Raw genomic sequence first — 27,879 nt, 5'->3', positions numbered from 1 at the left:
ATTGAGTCTCCCATCAAGATCTATATTTCTTATAGAGCGAATCCCCACTATAAGTTCTATCTTAACATACAAACCATCCATATCACTTTTCAGTAATTATTCACATCATTTTCTACTACTAGTCATGTCTTCTCACTAACTTTCAACTTCTTAAGGGCTTTACCCATGTATCCATCTCAATCCATGTATGTTGACAGTGGCGGATCCAGGATTTAGCGAAGACTAGGGCCAAATTTTAGTGGGCAAAATCCAAAAGCTACGGTCTAAAATATAATCTATTGAGTAACACTGCGTATGTGTTCATACTGTTGATCGATTTGAATATATTTATATACTCATATTCTAGATCTTACCACGCAAAATTTTTTCAAAGAAATCCATTTTTTTAATATAATTACTAAAATACCACTAGTATATATAATAAATATAACCACATACTCTATGTATGTATGCATACTTAATATATATATATCACTCTAAATGGTCTAGTATTATCACATACTTCGTCTACATACATTTCGTTCGGTCATATGTACCCTAAATATACAGATATAGACGTAGGAGTAACTACACGCTATATCACATATTAATAGTTCGGTGAATTTTTTTGGTTTTTGCTAATATAGCACTTTCGTTTATATTTGACAATTATTGTCCAAACACGAACTAACTAGGCTCAAAAGATTTGTCTCGCAAATTACAGGTAATCTGTGCAATTAGTTTTTGTTTTTGTCTATATTTAATACTTCATACATGTATCTAAATATTCGATGTGACGGAAAATCTTAAAAAGTTTAAAAAACTAAACCAGGCCTCAAGAGTTGTTCCCAAAATTTTTAGACCGCGACTAGGGCCGTGGCCCTGATGGCCCTAGTCCTAGGCCCGCCCCTGTATGTTGATGTGGGTTGGTATGGAATTTAGTTTGAGTTCCACCCCTATATTTAGACATGGATTGATGTTGATTATGGGTATCCAGACGAGGTCTAACGCAAGCTATTCATATCATCTCGACTTAATTTCAAATCTAAATTATTCACAATCCCCATAGCATGTGAAATTTCTTCTTGTTTAACAAAAGTTTATTACCCAACATAAAATGTTGAAAAGATTAGACGACCGATCTCTCTCTCTCTTTGATGAGACGATCTCTCTCTCGCTCTCGCTCTCTCGTTAGTTTTGAGTAGACGACGCATTTTTCTAATGGGCCTCCATACTTATTCCGTTGGAGAACGAGTCCAGCCCAGCCCAGCCCACTTCGATCAGAAACGGCTTGTGGGCCTACCAAGACCGCAGATTCTTTCCTTTTCTCGGAAAAAGAACGCGGCCCATTCCGGTCTCCCGAACTGCGCGAGACTGTTTCTCTGTTCATTGCTCAAACAACACAAGGCGGCAACGGCAAAGGGGAACGGCGGCCGGCGTTTCGAACTGAAACCGCCGTGGGGGTGTGGGATTCAATTTCAGTAGCAGGAAGGAGGCCAGGAGGGTCATCAGCGGCGGCGGCAAGGTACGAACGGCCATGGACCGACATGTCGGGTCCTCTGTTCCTGAATTCAAAATCCGCTGTGGTGGACTGCTGCTGCTGCTGCTGCTGGTGCGCGTTCGTATTCAATGCCGGGACCTGATCCGCCTCCCTCTGCCGGCCTCCTGACGATGGATTCGATCGAGTACACTGCTTCTGCAGACGGAGGAGGATGAGGAGGAGGAGGAGCCCTCTGATCTGCTCTGCTTGCTCAGACGACCTGCAGTGCATGGAATTCCATCCATTCCTCCAAGCAAAGGTGTTTGAATGAGGAGGAAGAGGACGGACCATTCTTTTAAAAAAATTTGCAAAATAGGAATATTAGCACTTTTGTTTGTATTTGACAAATATTATCCAATTATAGATTAATTAGACTCAAAAGATTCGTCTCGTCAATTTCGACCAAACTGTGCAATTAGTTTTTATTTTCATCTATATTTAATACTTCATGCACACGCCTAAAGATTTGATGTGACGGAAAATCTGAAAAATTTTGCAAAATTTTTAAAGAACTAAACAAGGCCCTGCTTGGCGCGGCAACGGCAGTGATCATCAGTCATGGCAGCACCAACCACCACGTCGCCACCTCCTAAATGCTCTGCACGCGCCAAGCATGCCCGGATCCATGGCTCCAGCGCATTGCATGCATCTCATGGCATTCATCAGCAATGCAGCGCCACGGTAAGGCGACAAGGACGAACTGTCTCTCAAAGCCTGGGACCGGCATGCACTTTCTTTCAGCTTACTACCTGCTTCATTCTTATATGACTGACTGAGGGGTCAACAAGAGATTTGCTAGTGACCTCTCAGGCGAGCCGACCGGAACTTGTCGATACAAAGCATTGCGTGTGCAGGTTTTAGGTCATTGTGGATGAAAATTTTTTGGGTGTCACATCGGATATGTCGGAAGGATGTCGGGAGGGGTTTTTAAAAACTAATAAAAAAACAAATTACATAGCTCGTCAGGAAACTGCAAGACAAATCTATTAAGCATAATTAATCTGTCATTAGCACATGTGGGTTACTGTAGCACTTAAGGGTAATCATGAAGTAACTAGGCTTAAAAGATTCATTTCGCGATTTTCAACTAAACTGTGTAATTAGTTTATTTTTTATCTACATTTAATGTTCCATGCATGTGTCCAAAGATTCGATGGGATGGATGAAAAATTATTAGGTGGGAAGGCCTTAGCCATAGTCGTATACAACGAGTTCAATGGCATCGACCCTCGACCCGGGTTCGTCGGCCTTGACCTAGATTTGTGGATTTATTTTTGACGATCCAGAGTATTAAAATGTCTCGCAAGTAGTGTGCCACGTCCCTCAACCTCGTACCATGACTCTATCGATCCAAAAACTTTGTGACTATATTTTTAGCATGTGGGATTTCTGTTATTCAGCGAAAGAAGATTTCACCGAACACATGTCCATATTGAACTGATGAATGGTATGAGTATGAAACTCGTCATGATTTTTTTTAATGATATTTCTACGTTTCAAACAGATCCTTGCAAGACAAAGAACAACATCAGTGCCATGATGCAGGCAGTAGTTAACTAGCTAGCTACCTCTACCAGCAAAACAAGAACTCGCCACAACGGAGATGACGCGTCACAATCACACCAGCTTGCTACTACAACGACCGAGCTCCTGAGGAAGAAGCCGGGGGCAGCTCAGCTCAAACAAGAAACAATGGCAGCTACCAAGCTAGTAGCCAATCGATCACCAGCTGCTAACTAGCACAACACAACAACAAGCAGTCAAGTCACCACGCCGGCCAGCAGCCAGCGAGCTCAGCTCCACCTCCGTCCCACCGCGCGCGCGCGCGGCCGCCCGCCGATGACGATCACTGGCCGGTGCAACCGAGCTGCTGCAGCACGGCGGCCATGGCGGGGCGCTGCGTGGGCGCGTCGGCGGTGCACAGAAGCGCGACGCCGGCGAGCTTGGCTGCCTCGGGTCGCGAGAACCGCCCGCACAGGCGCGGGTCCACGAGGTCGTCCAGCCGCCCGCCGCCGGACGACGACTCCGCCGCCACTGCCGCGCCGCCGCCGCAGCAGCCCTGCCGGAGGTGCGGCGACACGGCGCGCCGCCCGGATAGCACCTGCAGCACCACCACGCCGAACGCGTACACGTCGCTCTTGTCCGTGAACCGCCCCGTCGTCGTGTACTCCGGGGCCAGGTACCCCATCGCCGCGCTGTCCTTGAGCGTCGAGAACACCACGTCGTCGGCCAGCAGCTTGTGCAGGCCGGCCCCCGAGAGGCGTGCCGTATAGAGGTGGTCGATCAGGACCTTGTCTGCTGAGATGCTCTGGTGCACGAGCGACGGCTTGTTTGCCTTGCTGCTGTGGAGGTACTCGATGCCTGAAAAAGTTCAAGATTCAGAGAGCAAATTAGTACAAAACTGAAACTCTAGCATTAACAACGTATGTGCCAAGGCAAAACTGAAAGTCTGAAACTCCCATGAACATTTGAAACTTCGCTGGTGTAAATTACCAAAACCACAGTCTGTCTATGTCAGCAGAAAATAAAATGGAAGTTCTGGATCATACATACCCTTGGCAATGCCTTTGATGATGGAGACCCGTGTAGGCCAGTCGAGAACAGCGGCATCCACATCGCCTTCCTTGACATCAAGATACCGAGAAAGGCTCCCGTTCGCCATGAACTCATAGACGAGGAAGCATTCCCCCCTTGCCCGGGACCGGCAGAAGCCCCTCAGGCCGACAAGGTTCTCATGCCGCAGCGATGTCAGCATACGGAGGCCTTTCAGGAAGTCGGCCTCCTCTGACTTGCAGCTGCTCTTGTTGATGCTCTTGACTGCAACAACCGAGCCGTCCCGCATGATCCCCTTATATGTCGCAGCGAAATTGCTCTTGCCGAGCAAGTTCATGTCCGAGAAGTACTGCGTTGCGCACTCCACTTCTTCGAGGTTGAACCTCACGCTTGGGGATCCCTCTGATGACAGCCTCACTCCATGCTGTGACCCCTCGGATGAAGTGTCCCAGCCACTGGAGTACTCAACATTGATCAGTGATGACGCACTTCTCTGATATGTTTCCTTTGACTGGTCCAGGCTAGGCCGGCCTTCCAAATGCTCAACAGAACTGCCAACCTTCTGCTTCTGGCGACGGTGCCATGAGAACACAGACAAGCCACAGGCTGCTGCTCCAGCTACAATGATGACTGTTCCAGCAATAACAGCCCCTGTAGAAAGCGACGAAGGTTTTGTGCAAACCCCGTTGTCGCAATTCCTGTTGAGGTCGATTGTCTTTTGAATTTGTTGGGGCTTGACAGAGGTTGATTCAGGTTTACGAGGCATTTTTCCATCATCATTGCCATCGTTAGGACAAGCTTTCAGAGAACCGAACTGAGCTCCACATAGCTCTGAATTGTTCTCATACAGAAACCCCTCATTCAACTTCTTCAGACCTACATCATCAGATAACATTATTTCAGAGAACGAAGGAAGTGAGCAGTGGCATCAAGAAACAAAAACCGTAGCTGAACTCTAATAATTACCAGAGGGAACACTTCCTGAAAGCGTGTTGTTCCGGAGGTCTAGCGTTGCAAGATGAGGGATCTCTGCAAGCTTGGCGGGGATTGAGCCGAAGAGTTGATTGGAGCTCAAGTCTAGCCGTGTCAGTGCCGGCAAGTCCCCGAGGGATGCCGGAATCGCGCCAGTGAGCTGGTTGGACTGAAGGGCAAGAACAGTGAGCTTATTTAGTTCACCCAGCTGAGTTGGAATGCTCCCTGAGAGCTGGTTGTAGCCGAGCTGCAGTACTGCACAAGGGAGAAAAGAACTTTTTAAGCTATCTGCCATTAGAGAAGGACAAGGACAATTATGGCTGCAAACTAACATTCGGTAGGTTGATCTACTGAATTTTTGGTCAGGCTTGTTTAATCATAAAGTAGACAGACAGGTAATGGCAATTATGGCTGAGAGCAATAGGAGGAAAGCTGTAGGATCATATCTGTTACAGGAATGAAACCAATCTAATCCCTTGAGCAGAATCCATAACTTCTCTTGTGTCAGTAACCAACTTTACAATCGAAGAATAAAAAGGAACATCATGAATGAAACATGCACTAAAATAGCTGTACAATCAAATCCACAACGGCCAAATTGCTGCAAAATTCTGTCATTATAGAGAAATAACTGTTGCAGCCAAATTAACGTTTGGCAGGTTGATCTAACTCATTTCGGTTGTATACAGAGAAGTAATGTCCGTCCATCATGATCTGTAGAATGACAGGAGGATCTGTAGGAACAGCATATGCAGAACGTTGATGAAACAAATCCAGGCATTAATGGAATTCGTTGAGCAGAACAGAATCCAAGCTTCTTTTGTGTCAGTAACCAACTTTAGGCCTCATCAGTAGAGAAGGCAAAGAATAAAGGTGAATGTCATGATACATAGTACACCAAAGTAGCCGCACAATCAAAGCCAAAAAGGCCAAACTGTACAGACAGAAACAAAAATGAGACAGCCATTGTGTCCTTCCATTCATGTGATATTGTACCTTGTTGTTCTAGCCTCTGCCTCTAGGTAGGCAAAGGCAATCATCAGAGTTGCACTCAAGACAAAGGAAGCACAATGCTTTGAAAGAATAAGAAAGGACTTAAGGACATGTCCTGGTCGTGTCCTGGGTGGGTGGGTATGTATGTGAAAGAACAAAAGGGTGGAGCATTTTGAGTAGCACGAGAAATTAAGCTTCATTTCTGCCCATTCAGAGTTTCAGAGGCTATAATGTGACAAAAACCAATTTCGGATTTATTCAGATTTCTTTTTCCTAAAAAAACAAAAGCATTTTGTTTGTTTGTTTACTTATTTCGTAATTCAAATAGTCCCTATCCAACGAGACAAGAAGCACCGGAGCTGAAATACTAACGAACATGAATGCAGAAATGGTGAAATGGAACCCCCCAAATTTCTCTCCATTCGAAACCACTTGTTCAGATTCTAAATTTCTAAAAAAAAACACACACACACACACACACAGTTCAAAAAGGCATCATCACCTTGGAGGCTACCGAGTCGGCCAAGCTCGACGGGGATGGCGCCGGAGAGGTTGTTGACGCCGAGGTAGAGCTCGGCGAGGTCAGGAAGGCCGCCGAGCTCGCGCGGTATCTCCCCGCCCAGGTTGTTGTAGTGCAGGTAGAGGCCGGTGAGAGCCGGGAGCATGGCGACGGCGGGCGGGACGGTGCCGGAGAGCCCCTTCCCCTGGAGCGAGATGGTGGCGACCCTGCCGCGGGCGTCGCAGGTCACGCCCTCGAAGTAGTCCCCGCGGCCGCAGGGGTCGCCGCCGCGCGCCCACGAGGCCAGCGCGCGCCCCGACGGGTCCAGCGCCGCCTTCAGCTCCATCAGCGCGTCCAGCTCGGCATTGCGGGAGGGCGTGGAGGAGGATGCGGCGGCCGCGGCGGCGGTGCAGAGGAGCAGGAGCGGGAGGAGGGAGCTCCTGGACGCCATGGCCGGAGGGAGAGTGAGAGTGAGAGTGACTGACTGGGAGTTCTTGGCGGTGTGTGGGGTGTGGGAATTCGGAGGTTTATAGGGGTGTTTGTGGTAAAAAGTGGGGGAGTCAAAAGCGTGAGGCTTGGAAAGGCGTTTGGATGGGTAGTAAAAGGTGAAAAAGGGAGGGGGTTTATCGGGATTGTAAAGTGGCAGCGTGGATGCATGATGATGCTAGGCTACTGTGGTACACGAGTGCATGTGTCATGTGCATGTCTGTGGTATCATACGAGAATACTTACAAGATAGGCTGGTGATGTGTACTAGTTGACGGTGTAAAGGACGGATCAGATACTGTATCTGCTTAAGTACCCTGTTCAGGAGGAGGAGTAGATTATTGCGGTCCATGTAGACTAATGGAATCTTGCAGTCAATGTAAATGGAAGCATAGAATCCTACTCTCCTTCATGCTCCCTTGTAGACGTCAAAGTATTTTAAATTATTAAAAAAATACAAAGATTTAAAACATCAAATAGATATACTATACTATAAAAATATAATTAATAAAAAATCTAATAATACTTAGTTGGTATCATAAGTATTATTATCTTGTTAAATAAGTTTGGTCAAACTTAAAATCTTTTGACTCTCCAAGTTTTTTGAAATGTCTTATAATTTGGGATGGAAAAAGTATGTCGAATGCTTAAGGTTTATCCTATATATATAACATTTAAATGTTTCAACTTTAACCAATGTTTATATAAAAATATATTGCACTATTGTTTATAATACAAAAAACATAAATTTAGGCCTCTTTGCTAGGGCTTCCACCGGCTCTAGCTCCCTGCACATGTGCTACTTGGGCTTTGCCAGCTCCACCACAGTTGCTATAGAGGGTTGTAAGGATTTGATCTAAGCACCTTGGCGGTTGTAAAGATTTTGACTATACTAGGGTCCCTTTGGTTGGGCTTTTGAACCTGCTTTTGCTTTTGTAAAAGCCAAAAGGCCAAAGGGCCCAAAAGCCACAAGTGCTTTTGCCCAAAAGCAGCTTTTCTCGTAGTACAAATCCAAAAGCACCTCACCCCCTCTGCTTTCACTGACTTTTGGGATCCGTTCAGTTTTTTTTTTCCAAAAGCCACGAGTGACCAACCAAATGACTTTTGGGTTTCTCAAAGCCCACATCCCACAGCAGCTTTTCAAAAAGCTCAAAGCTCACAGTAGCTTTTCCAAAAGTCACAGCCCAACCAAACACACCCTAATTCACCCACGAGTGGGGAAGGCCAGAATACTTCTTTATTCCTTAATCTAAAAAAGATATAACCTATTTGTTTTGCTTAAATTTAGTTTATATTGATATTAATGCTGATACGTTGTGAGAGAAAAATATTGTCAGTACTATCACGGGAGAAGCCTATACAGATCGGTCAGATCGCGTGTGCTAACGCTGAAGCCTGAAGCACAAACAAAATCAGCAGTGGACTATTGGAGGGAGGTTTTACGTACAATCGTCGTAGGTCGTTGTTGTTGGGTGCCGGGGTTATAATTCAAACCTGGATCCGTGGCGCGAGTGGCACGTGCCACGCACGCACGTAAGGCGATCGAATCCATCATCCTCACAGTACGTACCGTCACGGGAGAAGGTAGCCAATCGCACGAGTTCGTTCTCACACTTGCTTGCTAGTGGTGGGTACGTAGTACGTGGGCAACAAAACAAATCATTGAGCTATAGGTAGATAGCCGTAATTAAATTTCAAATTAGTGGTACTACAGTAACAAGCTAGGAGCGTCCAGACAAGAGCCAATGGATCGCCCAGTCGCAGGGGCACACCCACTTTCCGTTTCCGATCTGCAATTCTACTCGCGGACACATCCTCACGAATCTTGACGCGACCGGGTGATCAGAACCGTTGCGGATTCGAAATTTGAAATCAAGCAAGCAATTGCAAGCAAAGCAGGGCTTGGGAAGTGGGTGGGAGGAGCGTCTGCCGCGGCGTGAGCGCATTTAATTAAGCGGGCCGACGACGCGTGGCGGGCGCCATCGAGCGCCCCACCACCACCACCACCACCACCACCACCACCACCACCACCCATCGATCGGGTCAAAGTGAGGAGTTCCGACAGGGGAATTGGGAGGGATGCGCCCAGTGGGCAACGGCGACGAGTAGTAAAGGCAGCACGTGGCCACGGCCCGCTCTGCTTCCAACTGGTGGTTTCAGGCTACTACGTACGACTGGGCCACACAGCCCGCTGCCTGGTTTGGGCCTGGAAACCAAGGAGGGTCTCTCACTCACTATTGCGGTTCGCCGGTTCCTTTTTTAGTAGTAACACAAAAAAAAAAAGGAGTGTCATACTTCAACTGCAAAAGGTAGTCGAACCATCATTAGGAGGTTGAGAGAATATCACAAATCTTATTTGTTGTAGTTTTCCCTTGATTTTTCTTTCTTGATTCAGGAATGACCACGTAGTACTCCCTCCATCCCAAATTGTAAGTCATTCCAAAGATCTTGGAAAGTCAAATTTTTCTATGTTTGACCAAATTTATATTATGAAATAATTATTATTATAGTACTAACTAAGTATCATTAGATTCTTTCTTAATTATATTTTCATAATATACTCATTTTACGTTATAAATCTTAGTATTTTTCTCTATAATTTTGATCAAACGTGAAAATGTTTTGACTTTTTAAGATTCTTGGAATGACTTACAATTTGTGATGGAGGAAGTATATTGGTAAGCCTATGTTCATTTGGCATCTTGTATATATCTCATGATGTAACTAATATATATATATATATATATATATATATATATATATATATATATATATATATATATATATATATATATCCTCGACCGTGCAGATATATATGCAACTGCAGTGTGCAGCAAAGTGCTACTAAAACAGGCTACTAACGAGGCCTTGTTTAGTTCACCAAAAAACCAAAAAGTTTTTAAGATTCCCTGTCACATCGAACCTTATGAATTATTAAATATAGACGAAAATAAAAAATAATTGCACAGTTTAACTGTAAATCGCGAGACGAATCTTTTAATCCTAGTTAGTCCATAATTGCACAATATTTACCACAAACAAATGAAAGTGCTACAGCAGTGAAAACAAAAAACTTTTCACATCTAAACAAGGCTCGAGTCACGAAATACTATCATATGTCATGTGTGATGTCTGATGTGTCGACATCATGCGAACCTAGTTATATATATTTATACAGTAATTTGGAAAAAAAAAGGGTGTATGTATCTTTTTATATTCTCTGCTATTTTTTTTAAAAAAATCTGTAGTAATACACTATATTACACGATAAATGGAGTATATATTGAAGTTTATTTTTATCAATACCTATTCATTTCCCATTTACTTGTATTGTATCTAGAAAAAAAGTGGACATATATATGGACCCGACTGCACTTTGGTCAACTTTTTTTATTAGTCAATACACTTAAGCAAACATATACTAGAAGCATGATATGAAATAGTAACGTTGATGACACGACATACTATACTCGTATCATTTGTTTACAACAAAGCTACAAAAAAAGCAATCAATTTTAGTGTTCGTTTCGATGAAACAGTAGCCGCCTGAATGATACGAGTACTAAAACTGATTGCTTTTTTGTAACAAAGTTCACCTTTTGGCCTTGTTCAGTTCCCAAAATTTTCTAAATTTTTTCAAGATTTCTTATCATATCGAATTTTTGGATGCATGCACTAAACATTAAATATAGATGAAAACAAAATCTAACTGTATAGTTTGCCTATAATTTACGAGATAAATATTTTAAACTTAGTTAATCTATAATTAGATAAATTTTGTTAAATACAAACGAAAATACTACAATAATCAAAACCAAAATTATCGTGAACTGAACCAAGCCATGTTTTCCAAGCATGCATGCATGCGTGCACCGGAGCTTAACGTGCGGCCCATGACGCTGGAACCGTGCGGCCCATGACGCTGCAACCAGACCAACCTCCAACCGTGGACCTCGCAGACCTCACAACGAGCCCGCCCAGGCCCAGCACGGCCACTCCAAAGTCCACCACCAGCCCACCACCCAGACGAGACGAGCCACGAGCCCACGAGCGCGTGGTGGTGTGTTGTGTTCCGGACCCCCGCCCCACCACCACCACGCACCGGCCACCACCACCCAAATCAGTCGAGTCGCCCACACGCCTCTCTTCCCCCCCACCCCCTTCCTTCCTTTTCCGGCTCCCCGCACCGCGAGATCTCCGTCCCGATCCCACGACCCCGGCGGCGGCGATGGGCGGCAAGGACCTGACGGAGGACCAGATCGCCTCGATGCGGGAGGCGTTCTCGCTGTTCGACACGGACGGGGACGGCAAGATCGCGCCGTCGGAGCTGGGCGTCCTGATGCGCTCCCTGGGCGGGAACCCCACGCAGGCGCAGCTCCGTGACATCGCGGCGCAGGAGAAGCTCACGGCGCCCTTCGACTTCCCGCGCTTCCTCGAGCTCATGCGCGCCCACCTCAAGCCCGAGCCCTTCGACCGCCCGCTCCGCGACGCCTTCCGCGTCCTCGACAAGGACGGCTCCGGCACCGTCTCAGTCGCCGACCTCCGCCACGTCCTCACCTCCATCGGCGAGAAGCTCGAGGCGCACGAGTTCGACGAGTGGATCCGCGAGGTCGACGTCGCCCCCGACGGCACCATCCGCTACGACGACTTCATCCGCCGCATCGTCGCCAAATGATCCCGTCCTCTTTTTTTCCCCACCTCTCCACTCCGATCCACCGCCGCCTCCCCGCCCTCTTCGTTTGTAATGACTTCGTCTCCCCTCCCCCGTGATTTGATCTTGTTACCCTCCTATGGCTGGCTCATTTGAATTCAATTTCTTCGTTTCGGGACTGCTCCCTAGGTTTGGATAAACGGATAATGGTTGGTGTGTGAGTGTGTGTGTGTGTGTGATTATCACCCAATCGATGGATCGATTAATTAATGGATCTGGCTGATGGTGCTTTTGCTTAGTTACCTGTAATACTACTACTGCAATGTAAAGTGTGGATCTGCTTCCTTCTACACTGTTTGGATTGCCTGATCACGGTTCACTACTATGTTGATCTGCACCGGTTTATTAATCATGCTGATTTACTGCTGCTTTTGTTTGGATCATGGCATGTCTTATCCTTTGGTCACCAAATGTACTGGAATCTGGAAATTTCATGGGCCTGCTGTAGGATGTCTAATGTTGCCTACTTGTGTTGATTGCTACTCTTTCAATTTCATGTAATGGGATTTTCCAATGCATTGCCTTACATGTGCAGTCACTTACTCACTTGTTGTGATGATAGCGATCTTGGATCTGTGGTTTAGTCAATCAATTTGTCTAATTGGCCACCAGTCCCATTGGGTTGTTCCTTACTTTGCTTAATTCACTTATCAAATGGATGGGGCTATCCCTATCAGAGCTAGTATTGTAGCCATATTCACGTTTCACACAAGATCTGTATAGCTGGTTTTTGAATATCTTCTTTTGGTCCCATGTCACTGTTCTGTTACTGGTAATTTTGATTGATAAAAGAAGCATTACTAGTAATTTGCTCCTTTTTAGACCATGTTGCTGATAAGCAGACTTCCATATATACTTGAATTGGCTAATGGCCATCACATCTTTCAGTTGTGCTCAAAAGCTTTTTGTGTGTCAAGGTTACCAACTTACCATGAAACAGTATCTCATATCTTCCTCCATTATCCATATTAATCATGTCTTCATGCAGTTTTAGTTTTCATCCAAGCTCAATTCACATTCTCCATGCTTGTATTGAAACACCCTTTGGTAAAAGCTATATGCTGTTATATAGGAGTTTTTTTTTTAACTTCATAATTTTATACATGGAGAAGGCAGCATTCTGATAATAAGATTTGTATTTGTATAGCTGGTTTTCGAATTTCTTCTTTTGGTTCCATGTCACTGTTACTAGTAATTTGATTCATAAGAACTACTACTAGTAATTTGCTCAAAAGCTCTTTGTGTGTCAAGGTTATCAACTTACCATGAAGAGCATCTCATAAGTCATATCTTCCTCCATTATCAATATTAATCATGTCATATCTTCATGCAGTTTTAGTTTTCATCTAATCGCAATTCACATTCTACATACTTGCGTTTAATTGATAAAAGCTATGTTATATAGGAGTTTTTTTTTAAACTTCATAATTTGTACATGGAGAAGGCAGCATTCTGATAATAAGAGTTTGTCCCATGCCACTATTGTTGTTAAGATGCTTTGTTTCAGAACATGAATAGTAATTTTCTGGCTGGAACTTCTGTCAGTTGTATCTTCCCTCAAAGCCTTTCCTGGTTGTCAAGGTTGCCATTAAGCACCACACTGAAGTCCTCATTCACCTTCAGCTACGGGTCAAAACCAGGCCTTGATGTCTGTGTTGTCGATTCATATACTCTCACTTTACTTTCTTAATTCATTAATTAAGATGCCCTAATAATCTATGTTGTTACATTGATCCAGACAATGTTAGTTTACCAATGGAGAAATAATATGTGATGTTTTGCATGCTCTCCCATGTCCCAGGTTTAGGGTAGTCTTTTATTGCAAATACCTTGCTGCTAGGGTTTCCCTGTGCTCAACATAGTTGAACAAAAAGCTTTTAGATATCATCAGAAAGCTTTTGCACCTTCACTAAGGTTACCATGAACCCTCTTTGTATCACTGTAGTCGAATAGGCTGAATAGTTGAGTTTCCCTTTGCTCAGCAATGTTGAAGGAAATGTTTCAGATATATTACATAAAAGCTTGGGGCATTCTTTGAACAACCTCAATGATCTTAGCTAAAAGATAGTTTGTTTTCAGGTTCTTGATGCATAGATTGAAACGGGCTCTGCTGAAATGCTATGCACTTAAATTGGTCTAATTATACAATCATGTAGGAAATAGCATTCTGATGGCAGTAACCATATAAAATATATTGGAGTTTTTTTTTATTTGCAGTTATAATTGATTTGGTCCCATGCCACTATATTTACTTCTAATCCCATCACTCGTTTAGTTTTACCCACCTCTCCTCCATTACCTTCAACTGAAACAATTACATTCATGTCTTTACGAAGTTGGTTGATATAAGCTCAGTTTGCTTTGTCGATTCATGAATTAAAATGCCCTCAAGAACATATGTGCTGATTCCTTGATATGACACTCGTTAATTTACCAACAGAGCAAATGGTGGGCAACCTCAGTTCCTCAAAAAGGTTACCATGGACAACATTTATGTTTGAAAAATGAAACACTCGCTGCATATCGGTATAGTTGAGCGGTTGGGTATCACTTTGATTCAAAATTCAGCTGAAACTTTTATGTGTTACTCATCCTGACGAAAGATGACCAGCAACAGCTTAATGGATTAACTTAAACTTAAAGGTTCACCTTCACGTTTGGTTAATGGAAGCTCAGATCGTGTTCTTATTTTGGTTTGAATATGATGTTAGTGCCTGTTGCATTGTTCTTTTAGAAAAGAAATATGATGTAGAAGTAACTCATGATTGCATCATGAAAATGATGTAATCCTCCAGTTCTGTAGGGTTTTCTTTTTCTGATATAATAATACTTGTTGATGGTGATGGACTGATGGGCTGGTGGCAAAGTGGAAGTAACTCATGAATTGTCAACTCTTTTCCTTTTCTTTTTCTTTTTTGACACGAGGTCAACCTCTTGAGTATGTGTTTCCAGATTTGTTTAAAATTTGCTTGCAACCTGATATTTCTGTGTCACAAATGAAACAAAGTTATGCTAGTTTCACTAGATGGTTGGTAGATAATATAAGACTAGATTGGGATAATATCCTTAGCAAGGTCAAGAGAATTACTTTGTCAGATGAAGAGGATATGATTTTCTGGAAGTTTGGTAAGAATGGTTGCTTCTCTATTAAGTCAGTTTATAAGCCTCTTACCTCAAATGATCCTGGCCCTATTATAAAAAAAATTGAAAAGAAAAATATCCCTGCTAAGCTCAAATTCTTTTTATGGCTTGTGGCAAATAATGCAATACTCACCAAAGATAATGTGTAAGAGGAAATGGAATTGAGATCCATCTTGCTTGTTTTGTGATTCTAATGAATCTTATCTTATTTTAGTGTAGTTTGGCTAAGGCTATGTGCGCCATTGTGGCACATTGCCTAGGTGCTTCTAATGTACTTAGAAACTTTGATCAGTGTTGGACATGGTGTGAGCACTAGCTGCCTTTTGGTGAGAAGTTTTATGCTTTAGGCATTGCAGCTATTTGCTGGGCGATCTAGAAAACACTCAATAGTGTTTGTTTTGAGGGCAAAACTATTATAAGCCTAATTTCTATTACTTGTTATGCTTGTTCGCTTATAGAATATTGGGCAGGTTTGTTCTTGGACGATAACAAGGATCAGTTGGTTGCTGGGGCAAATACAATGCTGAAAATTGCCTTGCAGCTGGTGGGTAAGGAGGCGAAAGTGGAGAGGAACCACTCACCAGAAGATACCAAGCCGAAGGATCAAGATGACAAGCCTGATGAACAAAGCAATTGAGGTGGCATATGGACAAAATGGTGTTAGAAGCTCTCAAGGAATCCTTCATTTGAAGAGTGTTGGTCATGTGACTATTTTGTTGTCTGATGTTTCCTAAGGGGGTGTTTAGTTCAAAAAAATACAAAATATAAAATGCTAACTATTTTGGAATGGTGGAATGCAAAATGCCAAAATTTTTAGGGTCATGTTTAATTCTATCCAAAATATAGAATTTATTGTCTCATGAGAGCCTCTTGAGGATCATTTTGGGTTTTTTGGCCTCTTGAGGCCAAAATCCAAAATAGAGAATAACCATCTTTTTGCCAAAATTTTTGCAGTGTGTTTAGTTCTATTTTGCAAAATAATGGACCAAAACCCAAATTTTTGAAAAAAGGGGAACTAAACACTCTCTAATTTTGAGTCATTTGTTAGCATTGTTGGCTCTTTTGTGTTGTCACAGTTGTCTGTTGGTAAGCCATAGTTGTTTTACCTGTCATGGTCTTTAGGTTTCATCCGTGTAAGCTTTACTCTAGTTTACTGTCTGCTTTACAAACTCTCTGTATGAACAGTATTTTCGTTGTTTTTTCAATAGAAATGGGAGAAGATTCCTCGTCTCGAAAAAATGTCCAAAGTTGTTCACCTAAATCTGAAACAAGCCAATTTCTAAGATGTTTTTTGGAACTGCTAAGGTGTTTTATTTTAGGGGCTATTGCGTTCTTACCCTTATTTAGAAGTCTAATTGTGATTTTACCCTTATTTTTGTCACTGTTGCGATTTTACCCTTGCTCTGTGAAAATAAAGCTTCAGTTTACCCTTACTCCGTGAACAGCAGAGTAACGGTGTTAAATGGGCTTGGTAAGGACAAGTTTGCCCTTGCGAAAATACCCCTACTTTTTTGAGTACATTGTGATTTTACCCCTGTTTTTAAAAAAATGGCAGCAACATTGGACAACTTGTTACATATAATTTCACACAATATGTAAATATAGATAGATAATATCACATCAAAAGAAAGTGTAGCAAGTGAAGCTATGCATGTAAACAACTTAAAGTAGGCAAGGTTCTACCATGTTGCCATGATTTTGGTCCCCCATCTGGTAAACTGAAAAATGACAGAAACTCTAACAACTAGATTTAAATTCATGTTTCAAATTCATGTGATTTTGCCTACAAATCAGAGTAATTGAAACCAAATTAGTGCAATTGCCTAAAGCCTGAGGTTAATTCATCCCACAGTTGATCAATACACACTCAGAGATCAAAAAATTATACCTGGACACCAACTCCTTGGCTCTAAACCCGCTACCCTCTGGTTCCATGGCCGCCTACCTACCTACCCATGCAGCTGTCGTCTCATGCATTGGCCCTATGCGCCTGCGGCTGCATCACTGGCCAAACCACGCGCTGGATCCGCGACGGCAGCCTGCGATAGCCACCCGCGCTGCACGGGGCACCGTGACGCTCGTGACCCTGACTGCGAGGGACTGAGGGGGTGGCCTCTCAGGGCCCTGCCCGCACGGCGCTAGGAGCTACAGCCTCCCTCGTTGCCCAGACCCGACACACTAGGGTTTTTGTCCTAGAACAGGAGTACGGGAGTACGCGAGGAACGGAGGGTTTCAGTTGTAGAACAGGAGAAAGGAATCACTAGAGGAGAGACTGGGAAAGGGGTATTATTATCTTTTGGTCTTTCTGTGAGGTTTTTTTTGTTTTTTATTTATTTTATTGAAAAAAACTAATAGAGTTAAAAGTAGGGGTAAAATCACAATGTACTCAAAAAAGTAGGGGTATTTTCGCAAGGGCAAACTTGTCCTTACCGAGCCCATTTAACACCGTTACCCTGCTATTCACGGAGTAAGGGTAAACTGAAGCTTCGTTTTCACATAGCAAGGGTAAAATCGCAATGGCGAGAAAAACAAGGGTAAAATCACAATTAGACTTCTAAATAAGGGTAAGAACGCAATAGCCCCTTTATTTTACCACAAAACAAAAGAAAGAAATTACTATATTCAGAGAAAGCTTCAGAAGACGCATACCGGGCCGAAATGTCCCGAGCGCATGGGCGAAGCCCAACAAGCGGCCCAGCTCGAAACGGCGCAGCCCTAGCAGAAACCCTCAGCGCCGCCACTCACTATAAGTAACGCCCCGCAAACCCTAGCCGCAGCTCTCTCCTAACGCCGCACGCGCCTCCTCTCGCCCTCGCGCCGCCGCCGCCGCCGCAGCTGCTGCAGCAGCAAGCTCCCGCCCGCCGTCGTCGCCTGAGGTAGACACCAATCCGCCGCCATGGGGCGTATGCACAGCCGCGGGTAAGCCTCTCTCCCTCCCCCCCTGTCCTTCCACTCGTTAGAACGACTGTGAATTCCGTGTGTTCTAATGGCGGGTGCGCGTCTCCGTGCTGCAGGAAGGGTATCTCGTCGTCGGCCCTGCCGTACAAGAGGACTCCTCCGACCTGGCTCAAGACGGCCGCCACCGAGGTGAGTTGTTTGCCCCCCTCATTCCTGTGAGGCTCGATTTGGTTTTGTTGGTTGACGCTCGATGACGCTGTGGATTGGCAGGTGGAGGAGATGATTACCAAGGCTGCGAAGAAGGGTCAGATGCCGTCGCAGATTGGCGTCCTGCTCCGTGACCAGCACGGCATCCCTCTCGTCAAGAGCGTTACTGGTAGCAAGATCCTCCGCATCCTTAAGGCCCATGGTGAGAGAACTTGTGACTCTGCTGCTCTGTTCGTGTGTGATGTGCGACGTGTGGTGTACTGATGCATCGGATGTGCGCGTGTAGGGCTGGCGCCGGAGATCCCGGAGGACCTGTACTTCCTGATTAAGAAGGCTGTGGCAATTAGGAAGCATTTGGAGAGGAACAGGAAGGATAAGGACTCCAAATTCAGGCTCATTCTTGTTGAGAGCAGGATCCACCGCCTTGCCCGCTACTACAAGCGCACCAAGAAGCTCCCGCCCACCTGGAAGTAGTAAGTCAATCAGAGCCCATTGCTGTTTTATTTTGTTATCAGTGACTGAACCATGGAAATTGTGAATTGTTAGATATCTTGGTGATTGGTCATGTTTTTGGTGCTGAGGGTAAATGTTTTCCAACACTACTTAGGAGTTGTTCTAGAAATTTTAGCAGTGTGTGTAGATGCCATGCCCTTGTCCTAGTCAGCTGAAGCTAGATAGAAATGTTAGTGGAGGGAAGATTTAGGCAATTGTGACACTTTTAAGTCATGGTGTGCTCCAGACAAGTCGAGAAAATACTATTTGGCTTCAATGCTAGGTAGCCATGTTTAGTGTGCTTGTGTGTTGGTGGAAATTGACACAATTTTGTTGTTGAACACACTGGTACACTGATGGTATTTAATGTGAATAATCAACATTGAAAAAGTACAATTTGACTTTGAAATACTCCTATTAGCAGTGAGTGTCCCTTGTTCATTGAGTATGATTAATGTTGATGAATGCTAGTTTTATATTTGTAAAATTATTAGAAGTATAGATGTGCAAATGCTGAATTTAATAAAGATTAGTGAATTTGCAGAGCTCCATTTGTCTTAGCTTAAACTTGTATATATGTTTTACGGCAAACCTTAAAACCAAGAGTTTCATTCAGTTATACTGCATAGCTAATTTGCTGACAAGTGAATGTTTTCTTCATTGAAACTCTGCCGGTGCTAAACTTGCCCCATCTTATTAATTCAGTTATCCCTTTGCAGATTAATTTATGCTAATACTGTGCATAAGTTGTCTTCTATTTGAACTCCAATTGTTTTGAAACTTATTGCATATGGCTGACCTTGTTTACTTGTATTTGTGTAGTGAATCAACCACGGCCAGCACTCTGGTGGCCTAAGTGATATCCTCCGATGGCGTGGTCTTGAGCACCTTTGAACTTGTTCTAGATATGAATTTATGTAATGCTTAATATGTCTGGAGCGGGTTAGATGGACAAGGAACCTCAACTTTTTTATGTTATTACTTGGAGAATCTATAAACCATTTTTGGTTTTGCAATTCTGTCTGTTAAACGTAACATGGATCCATGTTTTGTCGCCTTCAGTGAGCGTTTACTGTGCCACCATTTAGATTGTTGCTTGCCCCCCTGTAGCCCGGTTTTCTATTTGGTTATATGACTATTAATTAATATGAAAATTGTCCACTTATACCACACCTGACCTATGTGCTTTTTTTCGAAATATATTGACGTATATGAATTGAAACTAATCTGCACACGCTTGTAAACGTTGTCTTATGTTTCAGAATCTCTATGATTTCTGTGACCTGTTAATGGCTACTAGGCCTTTAAGGCCCCATCACGATTTATTAGTTGCATATGCGAATGCATTGGCTTATCAACATTCTGTTCATTATATTAGATGGCATCTGCTGCTCTTTAGAGCATGCATGATGCATGTCCAAGATATTAACCCACGGGGGTTTAGCTGCATTTTGTCAATTAGATGTCATCGGTTATATTAACCCACTTCCAAACTGAGTGCATGTTCCATATATTAACAGCATTTTATCACAACTCCTAATCTTTCTGTAGTTGTAAAAAATCTGGATTTGGTAGAATCGATTGATCTTGGGTGTGACTTCCAATCCGTGCTGCTGCTACTTTTACGGTTTTCTTCTCGCGCCAAATAAAGAAGTTACCGCATGCTTGTTTGAACTTATCAGTCAAAATCTGCCATACTTTTCTAGCTACAGATAGTGTTTTTCTCTCATAATAAATCAGCATCAGCTGCAGAACAATACAACAAATTGGGTTGGCGCTACTCTTAAGGTTTTTCCCCTCGTGCCAAAGGAAGAAATCACCACCCTTTTAGGTGTGGGGCTACTTCTCCTAGGGTTTTCTTCTCGCGTCATAGGATTAGGTGTGGGTGCTACTTTTCCCAAGGTTTCTCCTCGTGCCAAATGCTGAACTCATTGCCCCTTTTAGGTAGGATACTTTGAACACCTTGAGGTCGATTAGTGCTTCTACCATTCTAGGACTAGTTGCTTCTACCATCTTAGGACCATCGGAAAGTCGGTCGATGTCTCTGCCACCTTAGGAAAGAGGTAAAATTGATAATTGTCCTTTTTGCCTTAGCCTCTTCTTAGACTATCTCTTCTTAGACTATCTCCAACAGGTGATACCTAAAACAAAGACCGATTATAGCATTTGGGTTCTACACAACAAATGAGTCACGAACCTAAAATCTTCCTTCTCCAACATTGAAGTCATAGGAAGCGCCCCAAGCACCGCCCGTGCCCTTCCTCGTTGAGCGCCGGCTGCCTCCCTTCCTGCCGAGCGCTGGTCGCCTCCCTCCCCGCCTCGCCGCCGTTGTTGTCGGGCCCGCCTCACCGGCGAGGTCCGTCCCCTGCACGACATCCCTCTCCCTGCGAGATCCGGCGAGCGTTGGGTGAGAACATCCTCGGTCAGAGACAGACGATGCGTTGTCGTCTTGCCGAGCGTCGGCCGCCTCCCTCCCCGTCGTCGTCGTCGTTGGGCCCACCTCCCTCCTTGCCGAGCGCCTGCCGCCTCCCTCCCCGCCTCGCTGTCGTCGTTGTTGGGCCCGCCTCACCGGCGAGGTCCCTCCCCTGCATGGTCTTCCTCCCTCGCTGCGAGATCCGGTGAGAGTTGGGCCCACCACTACAACCGCCCAAGACTTTGCGTCTCGGAGAGTGACGACGCAAATAAGGGTCTCGGTTGGCCTGGTACCCAAAATGAATACTCTCTTTGCGTCTTCTATTGGAGCCAATTTTCTTCATCTAAAACACTGTGGGTTTGCGTCGTCCTTTGCCTGAGGCCTTGTTTAGTTCCGAAAAAATTTCGGATTTCGCTACTGTAGCACTTTCGTTTTTATTTGAGAAATATTGTTCAATCATAAACTAACTAGGATCAAAAGATTCGTCTCGCTTGAAATTTTTTGGATTTTGGGGTGAACTAAACTAAGGCCTGAGCTGAGCCTTAGCATCACTTGACGAGCTATGGCCGCTGCTGGCCTAGTGTGGCTGGCTAGTCGCAAGTACCACCTGACGAGCTATGGCCGCCGCTGGTCTAACCCTGATTGGACATGTTTGGTCGTGGTTGGCTGCAGGCTGGTTGTAGTTGGCTACATGTCTGGAACGTGCAGTGGTGCCACGCGAATACGCGATGGGCTATGGCTGTGACTGCACCATCACACTTTTTTTTGGCAAGTTGCAAATAAAGCTCATTCATTTATCAATTCTTTTTTTTTGGAACTATTGGAGTTGCAATATTCAACAATCTTTCTTACAAACAGTCACGTGCTTCAAATACCCTTTTCATTTGCTGATAATGTACAATTTACAGTATCCACGTGATATCTTAAACTGAATGCAAAAACTAAAAACTTGACACCTCAATCTATGATCACTACAACTCTGTTCAGGAGGTTCAGGGCAAACACCGTATCTTCAGAGTTCACCTTGACAGTAAGATCCAGTGGACCTGAGGCATGCCCTTCCGCGAGGATGGTAATCAGGCAAGGTTTTGAAGTGCTCAGGATTTCACTGCTGAATCTCCAACACAAGCCAGAGGCATCATCAACACTGAAGGTTACTGGCATATCCATTGAGACAAGGTGAACATTAGCATTGCTCAGTATCTTTGAAGCAACACTCTGGGCCACCTGAAGGTTCTTATCGCTGTGCTCTGCACTGTCCTCGTGCTCTAGCTTCTGAAGATGATCTTTGAAGGTGCACCTGTAGCAATTTTCATCAGATTAGTTCTAATGCATATCGTCGATAGATGGGAACCTAATTTGGATTTTGGAATCAAACAAGGTTGAAGTTCACTGACCTCCTAGCATACTCAAACATTCCCCTCAATTGGTTTTCCTTGCATAGGAAAGTATTTAAGTCCATGGGTAGGGGCCGAACAAAATAAGCAATGTCAGGATGAAGCTTTGCTGGATGCCGTTTCCCATTGCAAAGCACAGACAGCTTTAGAGGCAAGAGATGGTGATGAAAATGGACCTGAAGAACCATCTTTGCCATTTGTTGTGGAGCCAATGAATGTATCTCTTCCAAAGGAACGATAGTAGGGACACTGTAAAAATAATTTATCATAAATGGGCAGACAAGTAATATGAGCCAACAAAGATAAATAAACCAACAAAACAATTGCATCATAAGCCTCTGCCTGTACAAATGTTGTCATGGAAGTAACTAAAACACAGATTAAGATGATACATACCCCGAAGATCCTTCTGATGTTTGGTCTATAGAATCCACACTGCTAGAAGCCTCTTCAGCTTCAATGGTTATATCTGTTAGCTGTTGTGTAGTGACATTCTCAAAATATAAGTCCACACATACTAGCAAGCGTGATCTGGGTGAAACCTCAGACGAGAAGGCATATAGAGCACTTAAGCCATTACTGCCAGATGAGTCTAACAATGTGTGTAATTTAGGTTTTCGCTCAAAGTTGAGGTTTGTAAAAGAAACTCTGGCAGATGATGTCTGTGTCAAATTCTGAACAACTGGCTCAGGAGGAGCCTCATCAAGCCATGATTCCAAGGCTGACTTAGACATCAACTCAGTCAAATCAGTAGAGATGAGATCTGCCAAATTTTCCTCAGTATTTTGACCTGTCTGGCCTTGCTGTATACTAGCATCATATATCTGTACCAGTGGAGCATCCTGGTTATCTTCTTGATCCTGATGGGATTCAAAAGTATCTCTGTCTGATAGGTCAGCACCTTCACTCTCCGAATCATAAACAGAGCTGCTCTCATATGCTGAAGTTACAGATTCAGCACCGGAGTTATTACTTCCAGAAAGTTTGGCCTTGCCTCTGGTTGCTTCCGAGACATTATGGTTTAATTCCATACTTTGAGGCTTTGGAAGTGGTGCATAACCAGGGGCTGCATGAAGAACAACCTGTGAAAGGGAACCTGGAAGATATATGCGATAGTTGCTTGCTGAATGAGATGTTGGCTGCAACTTCCCATTAAATATATGATCGGCTAGCTCTTTATAGATATCACCATTCTGAGGTTGATGTGAGGGCCCTTGGTGAGTCATGTAGCATGGCAAAAGTCTTGATAGTAAACGAGCACGATCACGAACATCATAATTCAAGTCACATGTAGCCAACTCAATGACATACGCAACTATCCTTTTGAATTCTTCCATGTGTTCTTCTGTACAGCGCATTATAACCTGACAAAAAGTAAAGCTATTACCAATCTCCAGATAAGATATTGGAATGTTAATTTAGGATATACCTTGGCAGAAGAATTTAGGATTTGAAGCTTCGTTTCCACCACTTCAGCAGAGAAGGACCATGCGAGATACTTGAGAACAGGAGGAACTATCTTTGTAGTGAGATCACCCATGAAGCTATACTCTCCAAACACCCAAACGATCAAGGATCGTGCTGCAGGATCCTTGATTTTGTCAAAACAACGAACCAAGCGGACAATTACCTGCACAGAAATAGTTTAATGAAGATTCAAGGTCACAACATCAATGAGAAACAGATATCTTCTGTAAAAGAATTAGTGAGGTTGCCAGATCAATTGCCAAGTTGGAAGGAAAGCATCTAAACAATAGCAGATAGTGTAATTTATATACTGCATATATTCTTACATAAAGTTCTAATATATGATTGAATATTACAGCAAACCTGTAAAACTGATACAAAAAAAGAACAGCATTTTAATTCTGATGTTTTGGCATTTACAGGTCCTTCACACTTGAGTAGGTTAGTTATCGATTATCACCAAGATGACTATAACTAAAAACAGTTGTTGACTTCTTGTTCACACAAGGTGATCTAGGAACTGAAGCATCAGTTGTACCATATAAACAAGATAACAGACACCTCTGAGCATGAAAAGGACCGCTAAAATGCAGTAGTCAAATGGACATGGGAGGGGTAAGTTCCCAAGTCTCAATGATGGATGGTACGTTCAAATAGTCAAGAGGCCAAAAGAATCAGACAAGCTCTCGTGCAGGATGAAGCAGATCAGACACTTTGTTTCCTAAAAGTTTAAACAAAAAGCCAAAAGAACCAACAGCCTGGGTCAAACTTGGGTTTAGCTGGCATGTAAAAAGTACTGTTTTGGTCAAGACAAAGAAGTAGCAGATTACAAGATTTGAGTCTCGATATATAAGACTAAACAGTACCTTTTCGTGGGATACTGGATCCATTTTCACTATTGCTTTGATTGACAAGATTGCTTGAACCAAAACAGCATTTTCTCCATCTAAGTGAACCGAGTTACTAATAAACGATTCTGTAATATGACCAAGATAAAATATTAATTCCAAGAAGAATGGTTTACACAAAATATGCATACATGAAGATTATTACCATAAAATACAAGTGTCAAAAGTCCCTCAAGGCAAGCGGTGGCAATAGAGGGAAGTTTCTGGGCACACAATGCAATAGCTGCAACGGTATCTGCTACAAATTTCCTATCTGGATCTTTAATGTAATCCTGGAGCAAGAGAACACAATGCCACAAACATGAATTAACAAAATGACAAATAAGTAGTCACTTTTCTCCGAAATTGAAATTCTTTACCAAAATGCAAGTGGACAATAATACTTAAATCTTGTTAATTTGACTATAAGTTGCCATTTGACTCTAGTCAAGGAGGAGCCGTTCCTGGATAATCCTTGAGAGTGCATTTTAAAGAACTCAACATTGAGCAGACAGAACAACAAATATTTTTGGAGCCATGCATGAATCCTAGACAGAGTGAAATAACATGTCTTTAAAATAGATACAATGGCAATACTGTCATTACATGATCTCAAGATTTAGCAAACATTTAGCTACAGATTTCATGTTAGATGTAAATACAACTTTTTTTAAAGGAGAAGTCGTAAATAAAACATTGCAATTTCCAGAGAGAACTCAGCAGATATAGTGTCCACTGCAGCTACAAGCAATTACCTGAAATTCTTCAAAAATGGCCGGAATAGATTGCTCTGTGGCAATAGAGGTCAGTATTTCAAGCTTCAAAGCCCTCGTCTGGTACGGATCTGAAGCATTTACAAAGAAGTCCTCATAAAATGGGGCAAACAATGATGGCATTGTCTTGGCAAAAACTAATATGTTGCCAAGCATCTGCAAGAGCAAAATAATAGTAAAGCTCAAGTCAAAGTGAGAAATTGCATGATTAAACAAACAAACAAACTCTTGTATCAACCAAGAAACAACCTGAATTTCAATCCTCAGGGGAGAAATTCGATTGACAAATTCAATTTTAAAATTTCTAACTTCATGTATTGCAAAGTTGTATTTGGTTATCTATGCCAAATTCAATTCTTTTTTAACAGAAACAGAAGGTAAGAGAAAATCATGGAGAAATTACAGGTAGTCTTTAGCCCTTTGGGGGGGAATTTGAACACAAGGCCATAAGTTGACTTTGAACCGAGGTTCTTTGTTATGCAAAAGCAAGAGTAGAACTTCTTCAAATGGTTCGATCAAGAAGTAACTAATCTGAATAAAGCAAAGTCCTACTAATGAACTAACAGAATATGCCTCTAAAAACTGTACAAGTACTCCACCAATAGTTGTTCTTGGCACTATAACTGAGCTTAGATGAAATCAAGAGTATGAAAACAAAAGAGTAAGTATCTAAGTACCACATATGCTGCATCAGGAGATGACCGTAGAGTAAACAAAATTGGGCCAACAATTCTCTTAACGTCCCCAATAGGAGCCATGATCCAATGCACACTTGCTGCTGCAAGTACAACTCCACTATTTCTACTCCATAGAAGAGGCGATGTACATTTCAAAAGAATTGCAACATCATCATTGCTGTTTGTGGTGACAGATGAAAATTTTAAATTATTGCCTTCTCTATCAGAGGGACCTGAGCATTGCTCGATGTAGTGCCGGAACAGCATGATGCTTGATATAGTATCAGAAACCCCATTGCTGATAGAATCAGGTTGGATGGGCACGCTAGCAACAGCATCCGAATCTGTAACGCCCTGAGTCTCCGTCGGTAAATCTGAAGCAAAGAGTAAAGAATCCTTGACCAACCCGTGTCTGGCTATTACATAACGCAAGAGGATCTCAATGAGGACAATTTGAGTCCATTCCTCGATATCTGGGAGTGTCTCACATAGCCTTCGGAAATGTTTTGATACTAACTCTAAACAACTTGGACAGACTGACTTAAATGCAACAGCGGCAGCTCCGACTACTCCAGGGGAATTGTCGTTGAACAAGATGTCCACGATCTGCAACAACATCATCAACAGGGCAGGCTTGAGATACGTATATGGTATGCAGAGTTACTGCATAAAGAAGAAGGGGTGGGGTTATACTAGACAAACCTCCTCCAAAGCTGTGCTTTCATCTGGAAGCAAGTCACACAGCTTGCAAAGCGCATAGGCGGCACATTTCCTTACATATGCAGATGGATCCCTGGCACATTTCTTGATAGCAACCAACACAAGCGGAGCAACAACATGTAGTCTAATGCCAGCCATAGTGCGCAGGGCCCAAGCCCTCACCAATGGGTTTATATCTGATAAATCCTTCTGGAAAATGTTAATAGAAAGAAGGGCTTCGTTTTGGCGCCTGAAGTGAATTGATTGAGACGAAAAGAAGTGAAAATCAGTTAGTATCATCATTGAACTGTAGTACTAGTTAGGAGTAGTATAGTCACTGAATTGTAGTACTAGTTAGGAGTAGTATAATCACAGAACTGTAGTACTAGTTAGGAGTATTACAGAGCAAGCACACAGGACATGATGAATATGGAAGAGGCGGCGGCTTGGCTTACTTGTCGGCGTAGTGAAGGAGGTAGAGGTAGACGAGCTTCTTGACCTCGAGCGACTGCGACGCCACATTCTTGACAACCTGCCCGCATTTGTGGTGGTTTTGTTCAGAAGAAAGTGAGAGAAGCAGCGAGGGAGGCAGAGCGAGTTGAGCAGCACCCACCGAGTGGAGAGCAGCAGCAGCAGGAATAGCTAATAAGAGGACACGACGGATCAGGGAGAAGAATTACGGTGACCTGCGGGAAGAGGTGTGCGACGTCGACGCCCTGGGCGATGAGGGCAAGGAGGCGCTTGAGGGCGTCGACCTTGTCAGCATCGAAGCGGGAGTCGAGGAGCTCGGGGATGGAGGCGTCGTCGGGGTCATCGTAGAGGTGGGCGTCGGTGCCCATCCGCCCCACCACCCACGAGGCCGCCGCGCCGCTCGCCTGAAGTCCGAACATCCTGTTCCTGCGGGGCGGGCGGGTCCGGGTCCGGGTCCGGTGCGGTGGATCTGGATCTCGCCGCCGTTAGCTAGTTTGTCGCCGGGGCCCCGCCGGAGGAGAGGAAGAAAAGAGTCACGAACCAGATAGGCGCTGCTGGGCCACAATAGCAGTGTCTCGGCCCTTTTACTGCTTCTGGGCCTATAATGGGCCCTCCTCCTAGCTA

At 43.7% G+C, this 27,879-nt stretch overlaps 4 protein-coding genes across 4 annotated transcripts; 2 read left to right on the top strand and 2 right to left on the bottom strand.

The window, feature by feature from the left end:
- Positions 2,965 to 7,046, bottom strand: LOC8069520 (LRR receptor kinase BAK1). Its single transcript, XM_002443728.2, has 4 exons — positions 6,540 to 7,046; positions 5,039 to 5,299; positions 4,073 to 4,948; positions 2,965 to 3,880 (listed from the first exon to the last, which is right to left on the bottom strand). The coding sequence occupies exons 1-4, from the start codon at positions 6,985 to 6,987 to the stop codon at positions 3,366 to 3,368; spliced, it is 2,100 nt and encodes a 699-aa protein (XP_002443773.1). The 5' UTR covers positions 6,988 to 7,046; the 3' UTR covers positions 2,965 to 3,365.
- LOC8068579 (probable calcium-binding protein CML7) lies at positions 11,110 to 12,113 on the top strand. Its single transcript, XM_002444891.2, has one exon. The coding sequence runs from the start codon at positions 11,251 to 11,253 to the stop codon at positions 11,695 to 11,697; it is 447 nt and encodes a 148-aa protein (XP_002444936.1). The 5' UTR covers positions 11,110 to 11,250; the 3' UTR covers positions 11,698 to 12,113.
- On the top strand, positions 17,647 to 19,641 carry LOC8066106 (40S ribosomal protein S13). The gene is made up of 5 exons (XM_002444890.2): positions 17,647 to 17,793; positions 17,889 to 17,961; positions 18,043 to 18,181; positions 18,266 to 18,452; positions 19,294 to 19,641. The coding sequence occupies exons 1-5, from the start codon at positions 17,771 to 17,773 to the stop codon at positions 19,325 to 19,327; spliced, it is 456 nt and encodes a 151-aa protein (XP_002444935.1). The 5' UTR covers positions 17,647 to 17,770; the 3' UTR covers positions 19,328 to 19,641.
- LOC8068578 (AP3-complex subunit beta-A) lies at positions 21,658 to 27,822 on the bottom strand. Its single transcript, XM_002443727.2, has 11 exons — positions 27,471 to 27,822; positions 27,240 to 27,316; positions 26,788 to 27,034; positions 26,086 to 26,691; positions 25,391 to 25,564; positions 24,802 to 24,928; positions 24,615 to 24,724; positions 23,711 to 23,911; positions 22,678 to 23,645; positions 22,282 to 22,530; positions 21,658 to 22,184 (listed from the first exon to the last, which is right to left on the bottom strand). Exons 1-11 carry the CDS (start codon positions 27,672 to 27,674, stop codon positions 21,842 to 21,844), a joined length of 3,306 nt encoding a protein of 1,101 aa, XP_002443772.1. The 5' UTR covers positions 27,675 to 27,822; the 3' UTR covers positions 21,658 to 21,841.

The sequence above is a fragment of the Sorghum bicolor genome, chromosome 7 (genome assembly GCF_000003195.3).
Source record: "Sorghum bicolor cultivar BTx623 chromosome 7, Sorghum_bicolor_NCBIv3, whole genome shotgun sequence".
Lineage (NCBI taxonomy): Eukaryota > Viridiplantae > Streptophyta > Magnoliopsida > Poales > Poaceae > Sorghum > Sorghum bicolor.
Note: the sequence above shows the minus strand (reverse complement) of the source record. Positions and strands in the feature narration are given on the sequence as shown.